Source organism: Mesoplodon densirostris, chromosome 16 (assembly GCF_025265405.1).
Source record: "Mesoplodon densirostris isolate mMesDen1 chromosome 16, mMesDen1 primary haplotype, whole genome shotgun sequence".
Classification (NCBI taxonomy): domain Eukaryota; kingdom Metazoa; phylum Chordata; class Mammalia; order Artiodactyla; family Ziphiidae; genus Mesoplodon; species Mesoplodon densirostris.
Window position 1 is genome coordinate 44,934,976 of NC_082676.1, and position 21,643 is coordinate 44,956,618.

At 47.1% G+C, this 21,643-nt stretch overlaps 1 protein-coding gene and 1 non-coding gene across 2 annotated transcripts; both read left to right on the forward strand.

Moving 5' to 3' along the window:
- The first annotated feature begins 8,041 nt into the window (after positions 1-8,041).
- On the forward strand, positions 8,042-8,146 carry LOC132477217 (U6 spliceosomal RNA). The gene has a single exon (XR_009530236.1). It is a non-coding gene; the product is annotated as a U6 spliceosomal RNA (small nuclear RNA).
- An 8,058-nt stretch (positions 8,147-16,204) lies between these two features.
- On the forward strand, positions 16,205-17,595 carry ZG16 (zymogen granule protein 16). Its single transcript, XM_060079211.1, has 3 exons — positions 16,205-16,259; positions 16,443-16,575; positions 17,277-17,595. Exons 1-3 carry the CDS (start codon positions 16,205-16,207, stop codon positions 17,593-17,595), a joined length of 507 nt encoding a protein of 168 aa, XP_059935194.1.
- Positions 17,596-21,643: the final 4,048 nt, after the last annotated feature.

Here is a 21,643-nt window from a genome sequence, read left to right on the forward strand (position 1 = left end):
GGACTTCCCTGGCAGTCCAGTGGTTAAGACTTCACACTTCCACTGCCGGGTGCACAGGTTCGATCCCTGGTCAGGGAACTAAGATCCTGCGTGCTGTGCGGCGCAGCCAAAAAAAAAAAAAAAAAAAAAAAAGCCTGAGACTGAAGCCACACCTCAGACCAAGTAAATCAGAATCTCTGGGGAGGGACCCAGGCATCAGTCTTTAAGGTTTTCCAGGTGATTTCAATGGGCGGCCAAGGTTGAGACCCACTTCTATGGTCTATATCCTCTGGGGGTCCAACAGCTTCTGCCCTGCAGTGGACACCTGTTGGATTGTTAGACTGACGCCACTATTTGAGGAAGTGTCTTTTCTGAATGGTTGCAGTAAGAGCTGTCACATTCCTATACTGTCACCCCCACACGCACACACACTTAACCGTGAGCTGATTGAATGCCTCAGGTAGGCTGGACCAATGAATTCTTTCCCTTGGAATTTTGGAACTGAAACTGAATGTCTCTGGGTGACTGAATCTGTTAGATGTGAGGGTTGGGAACTCTCAGTGCTTCCCTCTCCCATCACGCAGACCAGAGAGAGGAGCACTGGAGAGAAAGAGAGAGATTTCTGAGTCTCTGGTTCCATTTCCCTCCAGATGCCCAGCTATAGTCTTGTCCTTGGACTCATGCGTCCTTATAATACATTTCCCTTTGTGCTTAATAGTTTGGGTTGGGTTTCTGTGACCTGAAACCTGCAAATGCTTATTTAATATAATCCTAGGCCTGTTAACTATGTTCCAGAATGGAATTTCTTTTTTTTTAAATTTTGGTCCCATGGCTTTCAGGATCTTAGTTCCCCGACCAGGGATTAAACCCGGGCCCACGGCAGCGAAAGAGTCCTAACCACTGGATCGCCAAGGAACTCCTGGAACCAACTAGATCCCACACGTAACTCAAAGTTACTAAGTAAAAAACTGCTTTATTATTATTGTACAGAACATTTCTTTTTTTGTACTTTTCTATATTGTGTAATATTTCATAATATTAAGAAGGCTTCCTGTGTAAAACTGCCTGATTTATTTGGGCAGCAGGCAGACAGGGGAGGGGAAGAAGCAGGCTTTCCCAGCAGTGCAGCCTCTCTGAGGAAACATCTGTTTGCAAAACTGGAGTTCTGGGCCATGTCTTCTCCAGTCAGAAGTTCCAGATGATGCCAGGCCCAGTGTATGTGGACCTCAAAGGAACAGAGATTTGGGGACTTGGTGAGCTACCCGCTGGGGTTCTGCTCACTTTTAGACTTGCTAAAGGAATGGCTAACTGACTGCCTGGTACCCGCTTCACTTCTGCTTGGATCCCACCTGCCTAATCTGGCCATGCCTACACCTTAATAGTTCTCTGTAGCCCTAAACTGAAGCCCCATCTGGAGATAACTGGACCTGATGGATCTTGAGGAAATGATCATTTGAACTGAGTATGTCGGGATGGGGGCCCTGCCCACAAGGTGGCTTTTGTGGGTCCTTTTTTTCTGCCATGATGCTACTTGAAAAGTTAATGAGGTATATTCCAGACTGAGGCTCTCAGTGGCCAACACCTACACTCTATGATGCATCGCTGCCCACCAGATGTTTCCAGGAGAAAGGAGGGCCCAAGGGGCTACCACAACTTTCCCCAACTCCTATGTGTACTGAGCCTGACCATACTCAGGTTCTTAGCCTGATTCTGGTGGAGGTGGATGCTCTCAAGAAAACATCAAGGGACTTCCCTGGTGGCACAGTGGTTAAGAATCCGCCTGCCAACGCAGGGGACACGGGTTCTGAGCCCTGGTCCGGGAAGATCCCACAAGCTGCAGAGCAACTAAGCCCGTGCACCACAACTACTGAGCCTGCGCTCTAGTGCCCGTGAGCCACAACTATTGAGCCTACATGCTACAACTACTGAAGCCCGCGCGCCTAGAGCCCGTGCTCTGCAACAAGAGAAGCCACCGCAATGAGAAGCCTGCGCACCACAACGAAGAGTAGCCCCCACTCACTGCAGCTAGAGAAAGCCCGCATGCAGCAACGAAGACCCAACGCAGCCAAAAAAAAGAAAGAAAGAAAGAAAACATCAAACTTCATGTCCTTTACCACATACCTGACTATCACTGTCTCATTCATCAGAAAGGATTACTACCTCTATGGGTCATTAGTCACCTGAGATCCAGCTGGAGGACTCACTTGTATTCTGGTTCCAGAAAACTCGTCCATCCAAATTCATCCATCCTCTAGCTCTCCCATCCCAAGGCCAAGGGGTATCAACTGGATCCTGAATACATCACTCCATTGCTGCACTTTCTACACGTAGCAACACTGGGTGGCCAAACTTTATTTATTTATTATTGTTTCTATTGAGCCATTATTCACATACTATAAATTTCACCTTTTTCAGGTGTTCCATTCAGTGGTTTTTAGTGTATTCACAAGACTGTGCAACCACCACCACTGTCCAATTTCAGAACATTTTCATCTCCCCAAAAGGAAACTGATTACCCACTAGTAGTCACTCCCATTCCCTCCTCCCCGCCAGTCTCTGGCAACCACTATCTGCTTTCTCTATGAATTTGCCTATTCTGGACATTTCGTATAAAGGCAATCATACAATTTGTGGCCTTTTGTGTCTTGTGTCTTTCACATTGCATAATGTTTTCAAGGTTCATCCATGCTATAGCATGAATCAGTGCTTCACTCTTTTTTAAATCACTGAATAAATAATATTTCATCATATGAATATTTGTCTTTCCCACTATCTGAAAGTACAGCATTCCTATGAAACCTTCCATAAACTGAAATGACAAAGTGAAGAAGTAATTATCTTAGGACACATCTTGCTAATGGATGCACAAAATAAACCGAGATAAAGCACAGATGCCCACAGACACAGTTGAAAACTATGGTGGCTGGATGCTGAGATGCTGAGTGTAGTTTCTGGGGAAAGAGCTTGGCTGTGCCACTCCCTTGCTTGGGGTATGTGCTGCCTCTATAACCACTAGCTGCAAAACAGACACTGAATACTACTCTCACCTTTTGGCTTTTACATTGTAAAAGTGAAAATCCTCTTCAGATTTCTTTTGGCTAGCAAAAACAGGTACTAATGTAGGTTTTCCTAAAAGCAAAGTGGCATAAAGTGAACTTTCAAGAAAAGTGGGGAAGGGACTTCCCTAGCGGTCCAGTGGTTAAGACTCTGCACTTCCACTGCAGGGGGCATGGGTTTGATCCCTGGTTGGGGAACTAAGGTCCTGCAAGCTGCATAGTGTGGCCAGAAAGAGAGAGAAAGAAAGAAAGAAAGAAAGAAAAAAGAAAGAAAGAAAGAAAGGAGAGAAAGAGGGGCTTCCCTGGTGGCACAGTGGTTAAGAATCCGCCTGCCAAATCAGGGGACACGAACAAAGTTCGAGCCCTGGTCCAGGAAGATCCCACATGCCGCTGAGCAACTAAGCCTGTGCGCCACAACTACTGAGCCTGTGCACCACAACTACTGAAGGCCGTGTGCCTAGAGCCCATGCTCCGCAACAAGAGTAGCCCCCGCTCCCCGCAACTAGAGAAAGCCCGTGTGCAGCAACGAAGACCCAATGCAGCCAAAAATAAAGTGAAAGAAAGAAAGAAAGAAAGAAAGAAAGAAAGAAAGGAAAAAGAAAGAAAGAAAGGAAGAAAAGTGAGGGGTACCTGTACCACATTTTGTTTATCCTTTCCTTGGTTGATGGACATGTGGGTTGTTTCCACTCTTTGCCTATTACAAGTAATGCTGCTAGGAACATTCAGGTCCAGGTTTTTGGGTGGACATATGATTTCAGTTCCTTTTCCGTGCATACCTAGGAGTAGAATTTCTCAGTCATATGGTAATTCTATGTGTAACTTTTTGAGGAACTGTGGGTGGCCAAATTTATAACTGTTAAGTTCATCCACTTCTTACTTTCTGCTCAGAACTCACGTTCCTCCAGCAACGACAGCTCCACACCTTCCCCTTCCACATTGTTGAGGACCTCAATGAACCTGGCTCCTGAGCAAAATGTGGAGGACACCAACCTCAGGCTAGAAGAGCAGCAGCAGCAGGCACCAGGGGAGACAACCCTTCGGAAGACTGTGCTGTCTTCCTGCCATGCTTACACCACTCATCCTGGCTGAAGCCTAAAGACTCCTTCTAAAGCAATGTTACTGCAACCAGAGTTCTGGGTTTCATGCTTCAAGTGGCCTTCATCCACAACCCACAACCCACATCTCACCACTGCCTACTGAGCAAGGTGTGTTTGGATCTTGCCACGCCCACCTGGGGTCAAGAGGCAGCAACCAGGAATGGCAGGGACATGATCAGTGGGGGAGGTTCCTGATTCGTGCTCCGGACCACACATCAGCACAGCTGAGGGCTCCAAGCAGAATGTTGGTGAAAAGTTGCTTTGCACTTCAGAATTTCAGCTTCTGCAGATGAAGGAACACGCAGTCAACCCTGAGCTTCTCCCAACCAGACGGAATTAAACCGTACTCCCTCTTCGTGTTCTCTGTAAAGTGCAGCCTCAGGTGTGAGAAGCGGAGAAGCGGGCAGCAGACGGGCACATTTTATACTTGGACGCTGAGGCTTAGAGGGGTTGAGTAGCCTGTCTGGGGTGACTAACGATCCTATTTTGCCCGGGCCTGTCCTGGTTTTAGCATTGAAAGTTCCATGTCCCAAAATACCCTTAATTTTGGGCAAACTGAGAAAGCTGGTTAGTGTCTTCCAAAGTCACACAACTAGCAAGTGCTGGAGCTGAATCTGAACCCAGACCTCACCATCTCCCATGTCCTCCTCCTGCTGAATGAATGACTTCCTGAGCAGGTCAATCATGTGAAATATATTCAGAGCAACAAGAGATCCAGGTGTTTCCTGACGCTCTTCCTTTCCCTTTTGCCCTCTCTGCAGGGGCGCCCAGACCAGCTGAGAGTTCCATCCCTTACCCAGGGCCATCCTGATGCCTACAGGGAATAAGGACAGGGCCGCTGAGCTCAGGAGAGCTTTATCACTGTCAGGGCCTGCCAGGTCTCACCTACCGGGCTGCCCAAGGTCTCAAGAGTCAGTGATTCCAACCTTGAGAGCTGTGAAAAATGATGAGAATGAATTAGAGAGGTCCCAAGTGCCACCTCTTTGGGGAAATCTGGGGAAATGGAAAGAACCTGGGCTTTGGAACCAGTCAGCCCTGGATTTAATCTGAGCTTCCCATCTTTTTTTTTTTTATATACTTTAAAAATTTTTAATTTCGTTTTGGAGTATAGTTGATTAACAATGTTGTGTTAGTTTCAGGTGTACAGCAAAGTGGTTCAGTTATACATATACATGTATCTATTCTTTTTCAAATTCTTTTCCCATTTAGGTTGTTACAGAATACTGAGCAGAGGGACTTCCCTGGTGGTCCAGTGGTTAAGACTCCGCACTTCCAACGCAGGGGGTGCAGGTTCGGGGAACTAAGATCCCACATGCCATGCAGCGTGGCCAAAAAAAGTAAAAAAAGAATATTGAGCAGAGTACTCTGTGCTGAGCTTCCCATCTTAATAGCTCCAAGGGACTTGGCAATCTTCTTAATTTGTGCCTGAATTTCTATTTTTCCCAAATCCCCAACTTGAAGGGCTGTTGAGGAGATAATATTAAATACTTTATATAAAGAACCTCATTTAGCACCTCGGTCTTCGTTTACCTTGACCTAGTATTGCTTCTCATCTCATCTTTCAAGACCATAAAGATCTGCCCCTCCACACTAGGGGCCGCCTTAGACCTTCTTACCATTCAGGATTGCTCTGCATTGACCATCAAATTCCCCAGGCGCTGAGCCTCCCCTTCCTCTTGCTCCACCTGCTGGTCCATCTTATTGACACTTCTTTTTCCTGGAGCCCATATCCTGGAGGTCATCACTGACTACCCACCCTCTTTGACCTCACTCCACTTCCTCTATAACCTTGACTTCATTGTGAATCACTTCAACCTTTCTCCTTACAGCCTTCCTCATAAACCTTCTGCCTTGAGCCAATACAACCACCTTCTCTTTGTCCTATTGGAGAAAATCACACAACCCACGATAGTCAGTGCCTCTAGTCGCCCTGTAACATGGATCTGGACAACTCTCGCTCCCCTCCCGACAGTTGCTCTTCCGAACATTTCACAGCTTCCCTAAAGAGACCTGCGCAATGCCACCAATTCTCTATCAGCTGATAATCTCTTCCTCTCTCCCCACGAAGAAAGCTGGGGTTTTCGGCAGGAGCCCCAGCTCTCTTCCTTGTTGATTCTCGGCCCCCCAGAATGGGGTCGGCCCCCCAGAATGGGGTTGGCCCCCTTACCCCTTATCCCCACCCCAGCAAGGATAGATTAGTAATCATAAATATCATGTCTGCTCTTGGCTTCATACATGGCTTGCCTGGGGATTCTTACTGGCTTCCTCCGGTTCTTGCAGCCCTATCTGCTCTGATACTTTCCTCCTGTAGTGAAGGAAGGTGTTTCCCACTTTGTACCCTCCACTGACCGTCCTACCCTGTTAAAATGTCTCTATTCCTCCTATGTCACTGCTCCCGGCCATAACTGATTGTGTCTTCTATGTACCTCACAATTTACTGAACACATTTTTCTATCTCATTTAATCCTCTGAAATAACCCTTTGAAGTGGATCTTTTTATTTTTTATTTTATTTTTTTTGCGGTACGCGGGCCTCTCACTGTTGTGGCCTCTCCCGTTGCGGAGCACAGGCTCCGGACGCGCAGGCTTAGCGGCCATGGCTCACGGGCCCAGCTGCTCCGCGGCATGTGGGATTTTCCCGGACCGGGGTGCGAACCCGCGTCCCCTGCATCGGCAGGTGGACTCTCAACCACTGCGCCACCAGGGGAGCCCAAAGTGGATCTTTTTTAAAATTTATTTATTTATATTGAAGTACTGTTGATTTATAATGTTTCAGGTGTACAACAAAGTAATTCTTTTCCATTATAGGTTATTACAAGATATTGAATATTGTTCCCTGTGCTACACAGTAGATTCTTGCTGTTTATCTATTTTACCTATGACAGTGTGTATCTGTTCATCTCAAATTCCTGTTATCCTTCCCCCCACTTTTCCCTTTGGTAACCATAAGTTTGTTTTCTATGTCTGTGAGTCTATTTCTGTTTTGTAAATAAGTTCACTTGTATCTTTTTTTTATGAAGAGAATCTTATCCTTCCTTTATCAATGATGGTTCAGATACTTTAAGTAATTTGCCCAAGACAAGTGATAACGCTGGATGGACCTCAGCCTGCTTCTCTCTTTTCACTCTGCAATCCTGGCATCAGTGACCAGACTTCCCTGGCCACAGGTGGGATTTGCATTTCGTCCTCTGTGCTTGGCTGAATCCCCATATGCCCACCTGCTGTGCTCATTCACCACACTCTGAAGATGTATTCCTTTATGTTTGCCCCTCATAAGGCTGTGAGCCCCTCCAGGGTGGGGAACTTCATTTCTGTTTTCCAAGTTCCCTCAGTAAATGCTTTTGATCACATCAAGTTCAAGTTACCTTGGCCTGTGTGTCAGGTTAGTTGTGGCTAGTTGACCATTTTGACTTCACACTTTCATAAAATGAGTGGACATGAAAAAGTGATGATACTAGAGAAAAGGTGCGAGATCTCATGGCCTTGGTACAATAGGGACAAAGCTGAGAAGAACTGCAGATGTTGAAATCAATGACGCCGGCCTCAGTTGGACGTGCAATGGGCTTTAGTTGGTCTGCACTGTATTCAATTGGGAAGGAAAAAAACAAAATCGAAGCATATGTATAGAATGTTAGGAATATATGATTTAAGTGTATAACTAAAACATGAGGGGTAATTAGAAATTTTATGATTTTCTCATTTGCACTGGATGGAGCCACTCCTTAGAATGTGAGACTCTGATGTTTCACTTGTGCACACTTGATTCATATAGAAACAGTTCCTTGGCACTCACCATGCACTAGGCCGTGTTCTGGAGTGAACCCTAAGAGGTGGGTACGGTTACCACCCACCCTTCTTTTTTTTAAGATGAGAAAACAAAAGCAGAGAGAAGTAAAATAACTTGCTACAGGTGCTCAATTCAGCAGCATATATACTAAAACTGTAGAAACAGAGAAGAGTAGCATGGCCACTGTGCAAGGATGACACACAAATTTGTAAAGCATTCCATTTTAAAAAAATTTATTTTATTTATTTATTTTGGCTGAGTTGGGTCTTTGTTGCTGTGCACGGGCTTTCTCTAGTTGCGGCGAGCAGGGGCTACTCTTCGTTGCGGTGCGCAGGCTTCTCATTACGGTGGCTTTTCTTGTTGCAGAGCACAGGCTCTAGGCGCGGCCTTCAGCAGTTGTGGCTCACGGGCTCTAGAGTGCAGGCTCAGTAGCTGTGGTGCACAGGCTTAGTTGCTCCACGGCATGTGGGATCTTCCTGGACCAGGGCTCGAACCCGTGTCCTCTGCACTGACAGGTGGATTCTTAACCACTGCGCCACCAGAGAAGTCCAAAGCATTCCATATTTTTATGACCAACTCTCTACAAATTCTTATCCGTGGAGAAGACAATGCTTAGCTCTGCATCACAATCACCCTTGTTTACTGTGTGTTTTCCTGCTCACCTCCCAGAATGGACTCTCCCCACCTTCAACATCCTCTTCTGTCTTTAGCTGAGGGTGGCATTTAAGATGAGGGCTTCGCCCATTTTGGCGAGTTACTCAGTTTTTCTGGGTCTCTCCCATGTACACATGTTATTAAACTTTGATTTTCTCCTGTTTAAAAATAAATAAATAAGTAACTTGCCCCAGGCGCACGCCCTCTGTTTAGTGGTGGCTGGATTCCAACACAGTCTGTGCTCTTCACCAGCACATCACACTATCTCTGTCTTAATGCATTTGCAGAACACATCATACATGAGAGCAGATGACTTTGAACTTCACGTGATGTGTAAAGGAAACCAAATCTGCTCCTATTTTTAGAGGAATTCCTCCCGACACAAAGCAAGAATGACTGCTTCCTGGTGGAGTGACTCCCACTTTGATAGCTTATCCAGCATATAGGAGCACTGGATATAGCTGATCCTACAACTCAGATGGACAAGGATTTCATCCCTTTGAATATTATATTGTCATATGTTCTGGAGAGTGATTATTTTTGTGAGGAGGAGGAAAACAAATTAAAGGAAATGAAGGAAAAATAAACTAAACAAGGGAAAAAAATAAAAAGTTGCAGTTGATAATTCAGTAAGAGGTGTGGAGACTGAAAGCAAAAACAGAGCTTAAAAAAAGTTACCGTGGGGCTTCCCTGGTGGCGCAGTGGTTGAGAGTCCGCCTGCTGATGCAGGGGACACGGGTTTGTGCCCCGGTCCGGGAAGATCCCACATGCCGCGGAACGGCTGGGCCCGTGAGCCATGGCCGCTGAGCCTGAGCGTCCGGAGCCTGTGCTCCGCAACAGGAGAGGCCACAACAGTGAGAGGCCCGTGTGCCACACACACACACACACACACACAAAAGTTACCGTGTAATTATATCTCAATAAAAGGAAATAAAAACCAGATTCCCAAGTGACTTTAACTTTAGTTGTTCAAGCCAACTTACACAAAATTCTTTTTCAAGTCTTATGATGCATTTGACAAGATCTCCAGGATCTAAACTCAAGCTAAACCATAAGATAAAGCTAACTGCAGATGAAAAAGATATGGCTGCCTACACCATCTTTATCTGAAAGAGACCAAAAAGGAAGGCCTTTTTGTGAAATTCTCAAGAGAGAAGAGAATAAACATTTACCCAGTACTTACCACGTGCCAGGTCTGTCAACAGAGATCGGTTGATCTCCTTATCTCCAATATACAGATGAAGAAGCTGAGGTTCAGTAGGTCATGAAGAGAGTAAGGACTGGACCCAAGCTTTAACCCATGTCTCTTTATAATACAACATTCTGTCCACGAATTCTTGGTACATCGCTATAGGTTTCTGACTTCAAAAATGATTAATATATAATCATTTTGTAATACATACACATATCAAATCATGATGCTATATACCTGAAACTAATATAATGTTATATGTCAATTATATCTCAATTAAAAATAATTATTAACAGTGTACACTTATCTACCCGAATCTGGGTCTCCAGAGCCACTCTAGTTACTGCCCTAGATGTGTCCCAATCCACTTCTAGCCTGACAGTGTTGAACAAATAGCATTGGTATATGAAGAAATTGTATTTGAACCTTACCCTTTGAGTTAAAAAACTGCAATTCGTAATAGGAAATAACATTTCATATTGCGACCCACTACACACAGATAGAGTGTTTAAGTGCACTACTTCAAAAAACAATATTGGGACTTCTCCGGCAGTCCAGTGGTTAGGACTCGGCGCTTCCACTGCCAGGGCCCCAGATTCGACCCCTGGTCAGAGAACTAAGATTCTACAAGCCGCAGGACCAAAAAAAAAAAAACCCCCCAAACAAACAAAAAAACCCAATATTTAACCTTGTTACATGCACTGCTCTCTTATTTTCTTTTCTATTCCACTTTTTTTTGTTGTTGTTGTTTTTTGTTTTTGCGGTACGTGGGCCTCTCACTGTTGTGGCCTCTTCCATTGCAGAGCACAGGCTGCGGACTCGCAGGCTCAGCGGCCACGGCTCACGGGGCCCAGCCACTCCGCGGCATGTGGGATCTTCCCGGACTGGGGCACGAACCCGCGTCCCCTGCATCGGCAGGCAGACTCTCAACCACTGTGCCACCAGGGAAGTCCTCTATTCCACTTTTAAAATATGCTGATCTTGAGCTGTTAAACTGATTTCATGGCCCACCAATGGGCTAAGATCTACCATTTGAAAAACACTGTCCTTTAGGGTTTTGGTTGATCTTGAGATATTTTTTTCTTGTTTTATAAATGCAGGAATATAGGCTCTAAAGAATGAGGTGACTTCCTTAAATTCACACAGCTAAGAAATATTGGATGGAGGACCTCAACACAGAATTCAGTGTTTATGCCCAGTATTCTTCTGAATACAGAATTTCTTCAGAGGAAGTGTAAATGAGAAATTGAAGAAAACCCATATGCAGCCCTGTGAGAAGAGAGACATAGCTGTGTGAAGAGTCAAAAGAGGAACATTTCATAGGAGTCTCGCTCCAGCCGAGGCATTTGACAGTCATTTCTAGGGGACGCCTGCTCTGGGCCAGATGAGATGCAGGACCTGGGAATTCAGAGGTAGAGGCAACACAGTTCCTGCCTTAGGATGGGCTCCCGTTTCAGTGGAGGAGGCTTCCCTGTAAACAGATAAATTACGGTGCAGGGTAATTAGAACCAGACTAGTGATGGAGGAAGCACAGCTGGAGGCTGTGAGTGGGGGACAGAACCTTGACAGAAAGGAGCCATGAATTCTGTTCAAAGTGAGGGGCTGGGAAGAGAAGGGAGCTGAGGAGAGCAGGCTTGGTGGTGGGCGCAGGGGGCGGCCGAGCTGGTGGTATGGGCCGAATGTCTGGAGGGGAGCATTTTGGGCAGCCATGTAACCGAGCAGGACCCTAGGAGACTTTCCCAGAATAGACCCCCACCCATATCCTCCGCCTGCCTTTTGTCTGTAGAAAAACTTTAGTCAAAGAATAAATTTAATCAGAGAAGTAAGAAAATGCAGAAAGAAAGGGAAACAGTCAAGACAAAATAATACTTTAGCCATTAATCAAAGTCAAGGACCTTTAGTTCCTCCTCAAGGACTATAGATATTATTCTGAGCCACGTCCTTTGAGCTATTTTACAGATACTAAAACTCCTACCAGGTGGAAGAAGTTAACTGTACGCTGTCCACAAGCGCGTAGACCCCAGACCAGTTGGAACCAGAAGGTTGATGATGCTGACTCCCGATTACCTCACCACCAACCAATCAGAAGAATGTCCACGAGCTGACCACGCCCTGCTCCTTGAACACTATAAGACTCCTCACTACCTGCTCCGGGGTGGGGCACACAGTCTTGAGGATGTTAGCCCACAGTGGCCCCCTTTGTCTGGCAAAGCAATAAAAGCTACTCTTTTCTACCTCACCCCAAACTCTGTCTCCTCCTTTCTCTTTGCATTTCTATTTGGCACCGGTGAAGAGGCCGGTTTTTGGGAATAGCTGGAGTAGCAAGACCAAACTGCAGGCCACTGAGAGGCTGGCGTGTGGGGCACGAGGGTCAGGGAGGGTAGAACCCCCTTTTGCAACTTAGGTCACTTCTGCTCTCTAGACTTTATCCATTGGAACAGTGAAGGGTGAGCAGAAAAGCAAGCTCACATTTGTTTTCATGGTAAAACCCTTTGTTCAAATGAAACCTCCATGGAGGCCCAATGTATAAATGAGGAGGTGGAGGGTGTTGTTTTTCTTAACAGGAAACAGATCTGCTGTTGTTTGGAACTATATTGTGAAAAATCCTTGATGGGGGGAAGGGGCAGATTCTCACCCTGGGGTCTGAACATGCACCAAGACTTGGAGAAGACAGAGCTGCTTTGTCTGAGGGAGGGAGGGCCTCTCAGGCAGTCCAGGGCAGGCGAGAGGGACCCAGCAAAATGGGGGGAGGGTCACTCCCCTCTTGCTATGGCCTCCCTTCCCCAGGCTCACCCACCCCCAGTCCATTCTCCACTCTATCAAAATCCAGAGGAACCCTTTTAAAAGGCAAAATACTTCAATGGCTCCTCTCACTCTCGGAAGGAATCCAAACTCCTGACCATGGCCTCCCAGGCCCTGCGCCCTTCGCCCGCTGGCTGCTGCCCAGACCTTGCCTCCCACTGGCTTCCCTCACTTACCACCAGCCACCCTGCCCTCCCTGCTGTTTCTGAACTCATCCCATGTGCTTCCTGCTCAGGGCTCTGGTACTTATTGTTCCCTCTGCCTGGCCCACTCCTCACCCAAATATCTGTATTTCTCTCCATCACTTCAATCAGGTCTCTTTGCAAATGTTACCTGAGCAGAGGACCCTTTAAGCCAGAGCAGCAGCCTCCCCATCCCTCTTCACATTCTCTCTCTGCTTTGATGATTTCTTCATAGCACATATCATGTAGTAACATTCATTTGATGACTCCCCCTGCTGGAGTGAAAGCTCCTGAGGGTGGGATTTGACTCTCTTCCTCCTTACTATCTCTCCAGCATCTGAGGTGGTGCCTCCAACATAGAGATGCTCCATAAACATGTGCTGAGTTAGTTGCTTTGCTAAGGGGGCAGAGGAGACAGTGAGTGTAAGTTGCCTGTGACAGCAGAAAGCTTGGAAAGGTTTTGGACTTTCCCTGCCTGTAGCACTGGAGCAGGGGTACCTTCCACTGCTTATAGGGACTGGGGCAGGTAGGCACCCAGCTGGCACATGGGTTAAATGCGCACTAGTTTAAATAGGAGCTAATGAGGTAGAAGCAGAGAGGGGCCTGGTGTCCCACGGCCTTCACCTTCTTCCTTTTGGATCCGCAGGCACAGCATCAGAGCAAACTCTAAGATGTACCAGCATTAGCTACACAGTGGCCTTCCTTGTCTCCAGGACGACAGAGGATGAACCCTGAGACCCTTCCCACTGGAGGAAGGGTATCTCTGTCACCCTGGAAAGGGGACTCAGGAACTTTTGCCCGGGACCCAGGGACCAGTCTGCAGGCATGGAGGAGACTCTGGATCTTGGCATGAAACTGAACCTATGACAAGTGTAGGAGCCTCTATTCTGAGGGCCCCAGATGTGTCAGTCATGGAAATGTGAGGGTGTTTTCCCAAGGTGTTCACCTCAGACCTCCCTGAGCTGCCATCTTTGATTCCCTGTGTTTGGTCACAGACTCTGTGATGTGCTCCTATTAAAGAAGAAGAGATGGATGATAATGAGAGAGGAGAGAGGGGGAGGAGTTAGAGAGAGAGCTTGGGAGAGATGAAGAGACAAAGAAGAGAAGAGGCACCAAGAAAGAGAGAATATAAAGGGAAAACCTCAGGGCAAGAGATGTCAGGGAAAGATCAAGATATTAAAGGAAGGAGAGAGAATCAGGAAAGAAAGGCAAGCACAAAGAAAGGACAAAAGCCATAAGAGAACAAAATGGCTGGAATGAAGTAGAAGTTGTCACCAGGATGTGCTCGTTTTGGACATGCAGAAGGTTGGAGAGGGGAGATCACACAGTGCATCCTTGGCTGCCCTCCTAGCTCCCAGAATCTCCCTGCCAGGAGCCCCACCCTACTTCCGGCTCCTCAGGGTGGGGCTCCCTGTGTTTCCAGGAGGAGTCCTCAGTCCCAGATGGTGAGCCTATAAGGGGGTGGGGTACTCCGAATGCCACGCTCCTGATCATTACTAACCAAGGCTAAGGGTTCCAGCCCCTCCTTGGGCTCTGTCTTTCTGCCCTGCTGACATAGTGGGTCAGAGGGCCAGTTCTAGAGGGGCCTCAGAAGAGAAGGGCTGGCAAAGAGAAGAAATCGATGACACCAACCCTGGGGAAGTTTCAGACCTACAGGAGGGAGCCGTTGCCCTGTGTGGGCTACAGCCCCAGGAAGATTCAGCTATGGCGCCCAGGAGTCCTGAGGGCCCAGAACTGCCCCCAGAGGAGGACCTGTCTGCTTTTACTTCCTCAGCTTCCCACCTGCCCACTGGACTGACTCTACCTGTTCCAGGGAGGGGGATCTCCAGGTGTCCTGTGGCCTCAAGTCACCGTTCTCAGAGAGAAAAAGTTTGTGAAGAGTCTGACAGATCGAGGATGGATGAATGGAAAAAATAGAAAGTACAGCAAAATATTAAGATAGAATCTACATGGTGGGCATAGGGATGTTCACTGTACAATTCTTTCAACTTTTCTATACTCTGGATTTTTTCATATAAAATATAAGGGGAGAGAAAAAAAATGTCTGGCAAATAGTAGGCATTCCTAAGTATAAGGTGTTGGGAGTGTAATCCCTTTCCAGGAGAATCTATATTTCAAATACCTGCAGAGGACAATGTTTATTCTGAAAGATGGCAGATTGCAGGTGAGGGCACCAGCAGAAACCAAACAGGGGAAGGAGAACCTTGGACCACACCCAGAGGTGATTAGGAAGTTTGCCCACCCAAAGCAGCTGGCCCTTCGGTTGGTGATCTTCTCTCAAGTTTATTCTGCCTCTCCTGAGATCTGGGCTTTGGTCCAGAGTTGACCCCACCCTGCCACCTGTAACCCTTGGGGCAGGATAAGATGTTCCAGACCCTGCCTGACAACTGACCCTAAGAGTCTGATCATGTTTGCTCAGGAGGTGAGGTTCACACAAAAAAGAGCAGGGGGAGGGCTTGGACGAGGTATAAAAGACCTGCAAGTTTCCAGGGGGTTACTTTGCACTTGAAACTGCCAGGTGAGGGGTGACAGAGGTGTGGGCTGAGGGGTGACAGGGATGCCTGGATTTGAATTAGAGGGGATTCAAGCTGAGCTGAAGAAGAGGCTTCCTGGATTGAATGGCTGGGGAGACCTGTGTGTCAGCTAACCGGGGCATCTGGGTGTGAGCTAGTCTTAGGTGTAAGGATATCTGGATCTCAGTTGAAGGACTGGGGACACCTGGGATACACCTACGGCCAGATTTGTGTTAGTGGAGAAGGAGGTATGACAAATAGACCAGGTGCCTGGGATCTCCTATCTTAAGCTGGTTCCGATTTCTTCTCCAACTTCTCAGTCTATCCCACCTGCACCAGAACTGCTTGGACAGTGATGTTGGCTGTTTCTTCTATCACCACCTTCACTCTCCAAGTGACCCAGAGCCACACCTCTAAAATGCTCCTTTCCTTCTGATTTGAGACTAGGATGAAACTAGGAATTTAAACTATGCCCCAGATGTCCCACAGACTGGGCCAATCTACCACAGGCCTACTTCAGTTAGGTTTTGCTCCGACTCCTAGTTTGATAAACTCAACCATCTCTAGGATTTGGAGATGTCCCCCACTTCTTCTTTAGAAACTCCTTTCCTGCTTTGTGCCAGGAGGGAACAGGGCTTGACACAGCTTAATCCAGATAGAAGGTCAGGATTGATCTTCTGGCTTGGGAGGGAAGAGGAGGATCGGCTGTAGCCAGACCGGAGAGAGGCAGAGGGATTGAGGACACATAAGATAGTATTTGTGAGAAACAGGACTAGAGACTGTGGACAATTCTTTCTAAGACCAAGACTGGGTGGATGAGGTCTGAGTTGAAGGACCAAGAAACCCGAGCCTCAGCTGGAGATCAAGGGTGCCTGGGTAAATGATCTCTGGAGGGATAAGGGTAAACGTTCACTTTCTCCTTTCTTCCCACTCCAGCCCCAGGATGTTGACCGTTGCTTTTCTTGCCCTTCTTTGTGCATCAGCCTCTGCCAGTGAGAGTAAGTGAGAAACCAGGAGCCCAGCACTAGAGTCAGGGGAAGCAGCTTCCTGTACTGCTGGTGGCCAAGGCTGTCAGTGGCTGACTTGGGGTGGTGGGAACTGAGTTGTGGGGGGAATAAGGGTGATGGGGAGAAACTGAGCTCTCAGGGGATTTCTCCCCCCAACTCCTCCTTTCCCTCCAGTTCAGGCCAGGTCCTCCTCTTTCAGTGGAAATTATGGAGGCCGTGGAGGAAAGCGATTCTCCCATTCTGGAAACCAGCTGGATGGCCCCATCACTGCCATTCGTGTCCGAGTTAACAGCTACTACATCATAGGGTATGATTCTTTGCGTTTCTGTGGTTTGGGGACCTTCTAGGATCTCACTAAATTGTGAATTTCTCAGTCACTTTGGGTCACATGTTTCAATCGAGTCACAGGGATAACATGATATGGAAAAATTATTAGAGGACTTGGATTTGAGACCTGTGCTGTTGAAACCCCTAACACTCCCACACTTGTGATCTTGGGTAAATCATATACCATCAACTCAGAGGGACCTGGAAGTTGTCTAGTTTTTCCCCCACCCAAGGTTTAAATCCCCTCTGGCCTCCATCTTTGCTTGATGGCTCTCCCAAAACTTTATCCTTCTGATCCTGGATTTGTATCCTAGCACAGCATGGACAAGTCTCTTCCCTCATCGGAGCCTTTCAGATGTTTGAAAAATCCCTTTTCTTGTTTCAAGTAGGGGGTGGGGGCCTGGTGGGAGTGTAGACTTCAAATTCAAGCTCTGATACTCACTGTCTGGGTGATTCTGGGCAAGTTGTTTTCCCTCTGTGAGCCTGTTTGTCAGCAAAATGAGGTGAAGTTCCATGTATGATCTCCAAGGGCTTACCCAACCCTCACATTCCGTGGGACTGGCAGGGGGTTTGTCATCCCTGTCACTAGTCTGAAGGTCTCAGCCTGTAGACCAAGAGGTCCTGAACTCTGATCACCTTACTCAGTGTCTCCCTTCCTTCCCTCCTCACCCCTGCCCCTAGTCTCCAGGTGCGCTACGGCAAGGTGTGGAGCGATTATGTGGGTGGCAAGTTGGGAGTGCTGAAGGAGATACTCCTGTACCCTGGGGAATCAGTGGTCCAGGTGTCAGGAAAGTACAACTACTACCTGAGAAAGCTGGTCTTTGTGACTGACAAGTCCCGCCTCTTCACTTTTGGGAAAGACAGAGGCAAGAGTTTCAAAGCTGTCCCCTCGTACCCCAACACTGTGCTACGATTCATCAGTGGCCGATCTGGCCGATCCATTATCAATGCCATTGGCTTCCACTGGGATGTCTACCCCAGTAAACACGAGAACTGCTGAGCTGTCCTGCAACACTGCAGTGGGGGTATGGGAACCCCTCACCACTAACCACCATCCACCTGTCTCAATAAAAAAAATAATAAAAGGGCATGGCTAAAGTGTGTGTATGGGTGCCTGCAGCTGGGATCCACCTCTTGACTCTGGGTATGGATGTGTGAGTCTCATTTCTGGCTATTTGTCAGACGTCAATCTGGGGAAGAGTGGGAGGATGAGGGAGAGAGGAGTAAGAATCCTGGGCTTTTCTTCATAGTTTATTAAGAGGAGATAAGATTCTGGCCTGCACCAATTCTTTTTTTCAAGTGTTTACCCAAACTGGAGTTCTAAGGCTGAAGGTAAGACCTAGTTGTGGCTTATTGCGAAAACCCCAGATGTTCCACTCTGCAGCCCTTTTCTCCCCTTTGTCTTCCCCTTGAGATAGTGCCTCTCCACCAAAAGGCTGTCACCTCACTCTCCTGACCTTAACCCACTCGCTGTACGTGGGTGGCCTGAGCCATCATCCTTTGTTATTTCCCAGAACCCACCTGACTCCCAAAATTTAGCCTAAGTTCCTGCCAAGGGCTTTGCCTATTACCCCAGCCTAGTTCCTCCCCACCTTTACTCATAAGCCCTGGTGTCCTTCCTCAGCTCTCTCAGACCGCAGTTATTTCCTCAGGAAGCCACCACCTCCTCAACAGCTTCTACTCTGCCAGTATTACCCTCAAAACAAGGGCATCCCAAGGTGGGGGTGTGTGGGGGGTAGAGATTTCCATAATGGGTTTCCATGAAGAGAAGGGGCTGGTTAGAGTCCAGGGGAAGCATTGGGGTGACTGGATAGATTGAGCAAGGATACAAAGTTGCTTTGGAAATAATTCTTAGGACTCTAGCTCCCGGTCCTAAATTTTTTTTTTTTTTTTTTTTTTCCGGTACGCGGGCCTCTCACTGTCGTGGCTTCTCCCGTTGCGGAGCACAGGCTCCAGACGCGCAGGCTCAGCGGCCACGGCTCACGGGCCCAGCCGCTCCGCGGCATGTGGGATCTTCCCAGACCGGGGCACGAACCCGTGTCCCCTGCATCGGCAGGCGGACTCTCAACCACTGCACCACCAGGGAAGCCCCCGGTCCTAAATTTTCGACAGTTTTTTGTTTGTTTGTTTTCTTTTTTGTGTGTGTGGTGGTGATTGGGGGTGGGGGAACTTACTCACTGCTCCCCATAAGTTTATATACATCCCAGAGAATCCCAGTCACATTTCTTCACAATTAGACGAAGATAACAGTTATGCACATGTAATTTTATAAAGAAATATTAACATTACACAAACTTATGCCTAGCCTGTTTTTATAAAAATTCCTTTATTTCTCTCAATTCCATGGAATGGAATACTATGCCACTGTAATTATATTTTTATTGAGATATAAATCACATAATACAAAATTCACCCTTTTAGAGTGTGCCATTCAGAGGTTTTTAGTATATTCACAAATTGTGCAACCATCACCACTCTCTAATCCCAGAATACTTTTACCATCTCAAAAGAAACCCCATCCCCATTAAGTAGTCACTCTCCATTCTCCTCTCCCCCAGGCCCTGGTAACCCTCATCTACATTCTGTCTCTATGGATTTGCCTATTCCGGACATTTCATACAGATCGAATTATACAACAATGTAGCCTTTTATGTCTAGCTTCTTCCATTTAACATAATATTTTCAAGTTTTATCCATGTTACAGCATGTATCAGTACTTCAGTCCTTTTTATGGCTGAATCTGACAGACTTTTGACAGATCAGATATCTGGTCAACTGTAGGAAAGCCTCTGTTTTCACATTATGCCCACTTAAGGCACTGGCACCTCAGAGGCAGCATGGCACAAGGGGACTAAGGGAAGGGATTACTGGCTCTTATCTAGTCTACACATTAGGTTTTGGCAGGAGATTATGATTGAAGAAAATATCCCCTTACTTAAAAACTTAACCTTTAAAATTGCTGAATTAAGCTAATCACATATTTACCAAATATCCGCTGCTAGGATCTGGTTCTTTCCCTCTAGTCAAACTGTGTTATTGGTGCCATGACAAAGATATTTTTCATCGGATGCTAAAGGAGCCAAAAGGAAGGCTAACTTTCTCTGGGAGGTCAAGGAAGACTGTGTGTGTGTGTGTGTGTGTGTGTGTGTGTGTGTGTGTGTGTGTGTGTGTGTGTGTGTGTGTGTGTGTGTGTGTGTGTGTGTGTGTGTGTGTGTGTGTGTGTGTGTGTGTGGTGTAGGGGAACAGTACTGGGCCCAGCTTATGCAGAAATATGAAGCTATGAGAACTACAAGTGGTTCAGTACAGGTAAAATGCAAAGCACAATTGGGCCAAGGATGAAGCCTCACGGAATGGCAGGAATGGCGAATATCATACTGAACTCTTTAAACTTTACCTTATGAGTTACGGGGAGCCACTGAAAACTTTGCCCAGGGGATTGATAAGATTTAGAAGAATATATAATTTTCCTGGTATAAGTGGGGAAAATGGACTAAAGGTAAAGCAGGATGAGATACGAAAATAGTTAAGAGACTAGTTCTAGATCAGAAATGATGTCTATACAAAGGCAGTAATATGAGGAAAAGAGAAAAGGGAAGAATTTGAGAGATTTGAGGTGGAAGATAGGCTCAGAAGAACTTGATAACTGAATGCACAAGGGTGAGTGAAGGAGAATCTAGGAGAACTACCATGTTAGTAGCTTGGGCAACCGGGAAGACTGTTACTCTATGAGATGGGGAATACAAAAGAAAAATTAATTAGCTTTTGGACCCATCGAGTTTTGAAATATAGTTGATTTACAATGCTGTGCCAATCTCTTCTGTACCGCCAAGTGACTCAGTTACACACATTTCTTTTTTTATTGTTTTCCATATGGTTTATCACAGGATATTGAATATAATTCCCTGTGCTATACCCTAGGACCTTGTTGTTTATCCATCCTATATATAATAGTTTGCATCTGCTAACCCCACACTCCCAGTCCTTCCCTCCCCGCCCCCTCCCCCTTGGCAACCACAAGTCTGTTCTCTGTCTGTGAGTCTGTTTCTGTTTTGTAGATAGGTTCATTGGACCCACTGAGGGTTTTTTTTTTTCTTATCAATTTATTTTTATTTTTGGTTGTGTTGGGTCTCTGTTGCTGCGAGCAGGCTTTCTCTAGTTGCAGCGAGCAGGGGCTACTCTTCATTGCAGTGTGCGGGCTTCTCATTGCAGTGGCTTCTCTTGTTGCAGAGCACAGGCTCTAGGTGTGCGGGCTTAGTAGTTGTAGCACACGGGCTCTAGAGTGCAGGCTCAGTAGTTGTGGCGCACGGGCTTAGCTGCTCTGCAGCATGTAGGATCTTCCCAGACCAGGGCTTGAACCTGTGTCCCCTGCAATGGCAGGCGTATTCTTTTTTTTTTTTTTTTTTTTTTTTTGCGGTACACGGGCCTCTCACTGTTGTGGCCTCTCCCGTTGCGGAGCACAGGCTCCGGACGCGCAGGCTCAGCGGCCATGGCTCACGGGCCCAGCCGCTCCGCGGCATGTGGGTTCTTCCCGGACCAGGGCATGAACCCGTGTCCCCTGCATCGGCAGGCGGACTCTCCACCACTGCGCCACCAGGGAAGCTCCCCCATTGAGTTTTGATGTATCTGTGGCACATTCTGGAATGGGGACATGTCTGGATCCAACATTGGGCAGAGGGATATTTGGGAATAAAGCTTTGATATCAGTTTGATATAGGGCTTAGACTCAGGAGTCAACAGCACATAGATAATGAAGTTCAAGTGATGGGTGTGTAAGAAGTCACCCAGGGAAACTGTAGGCATATAAAATGATAAAAGGCTGAAGTCAGAGAGGACTGGGGGACACCAGAGTTTGACAGTTGGTCCAAAGAAGAAGAATCAGTTAAAAAAATAGAGAATAGGGCTTCCCTGGTGGCGCAGTGGTTGAGAGTCCGCCTGCTGATGCAGGGGACACGGGTTCGTGCCCCGGTCCGGGAGGACCCCATATGCCGCGGAGCGGCTGGGCCCGTGAGCCATGGCCGCTGAGCCTGCGCGTCCAGAGCCTGTGCTCC

What these genes read in the sequence shown, in the direction of transcription:
- ZG16 (XM_060079211.1), top strand. Translation starts at nt 16,205, where the DNA reads ATGTTGACCGTTGCTTTTCTTGCCCTTCTTTGTGCATCAGCCTCTGCC. An exon ending in ATCAGCCTCTGCCAGTGAGA is followed by an intron (nt 16,260 to 16,442) that starts GTAAGTGAGAAA and finishes CTTTCCCTCCAG; the next exon opens with TTCAGGCCAGGTCCTCCTCT. An exon ending in AACAGCTACTACATCATAGG is followed by an intron (nt 16,576 to 17,276) that starts GTATGATTCTTT and finishes CCCTGCCCCTAG; the next exon opens with TCTCCAGGTGCGCTACGGCA.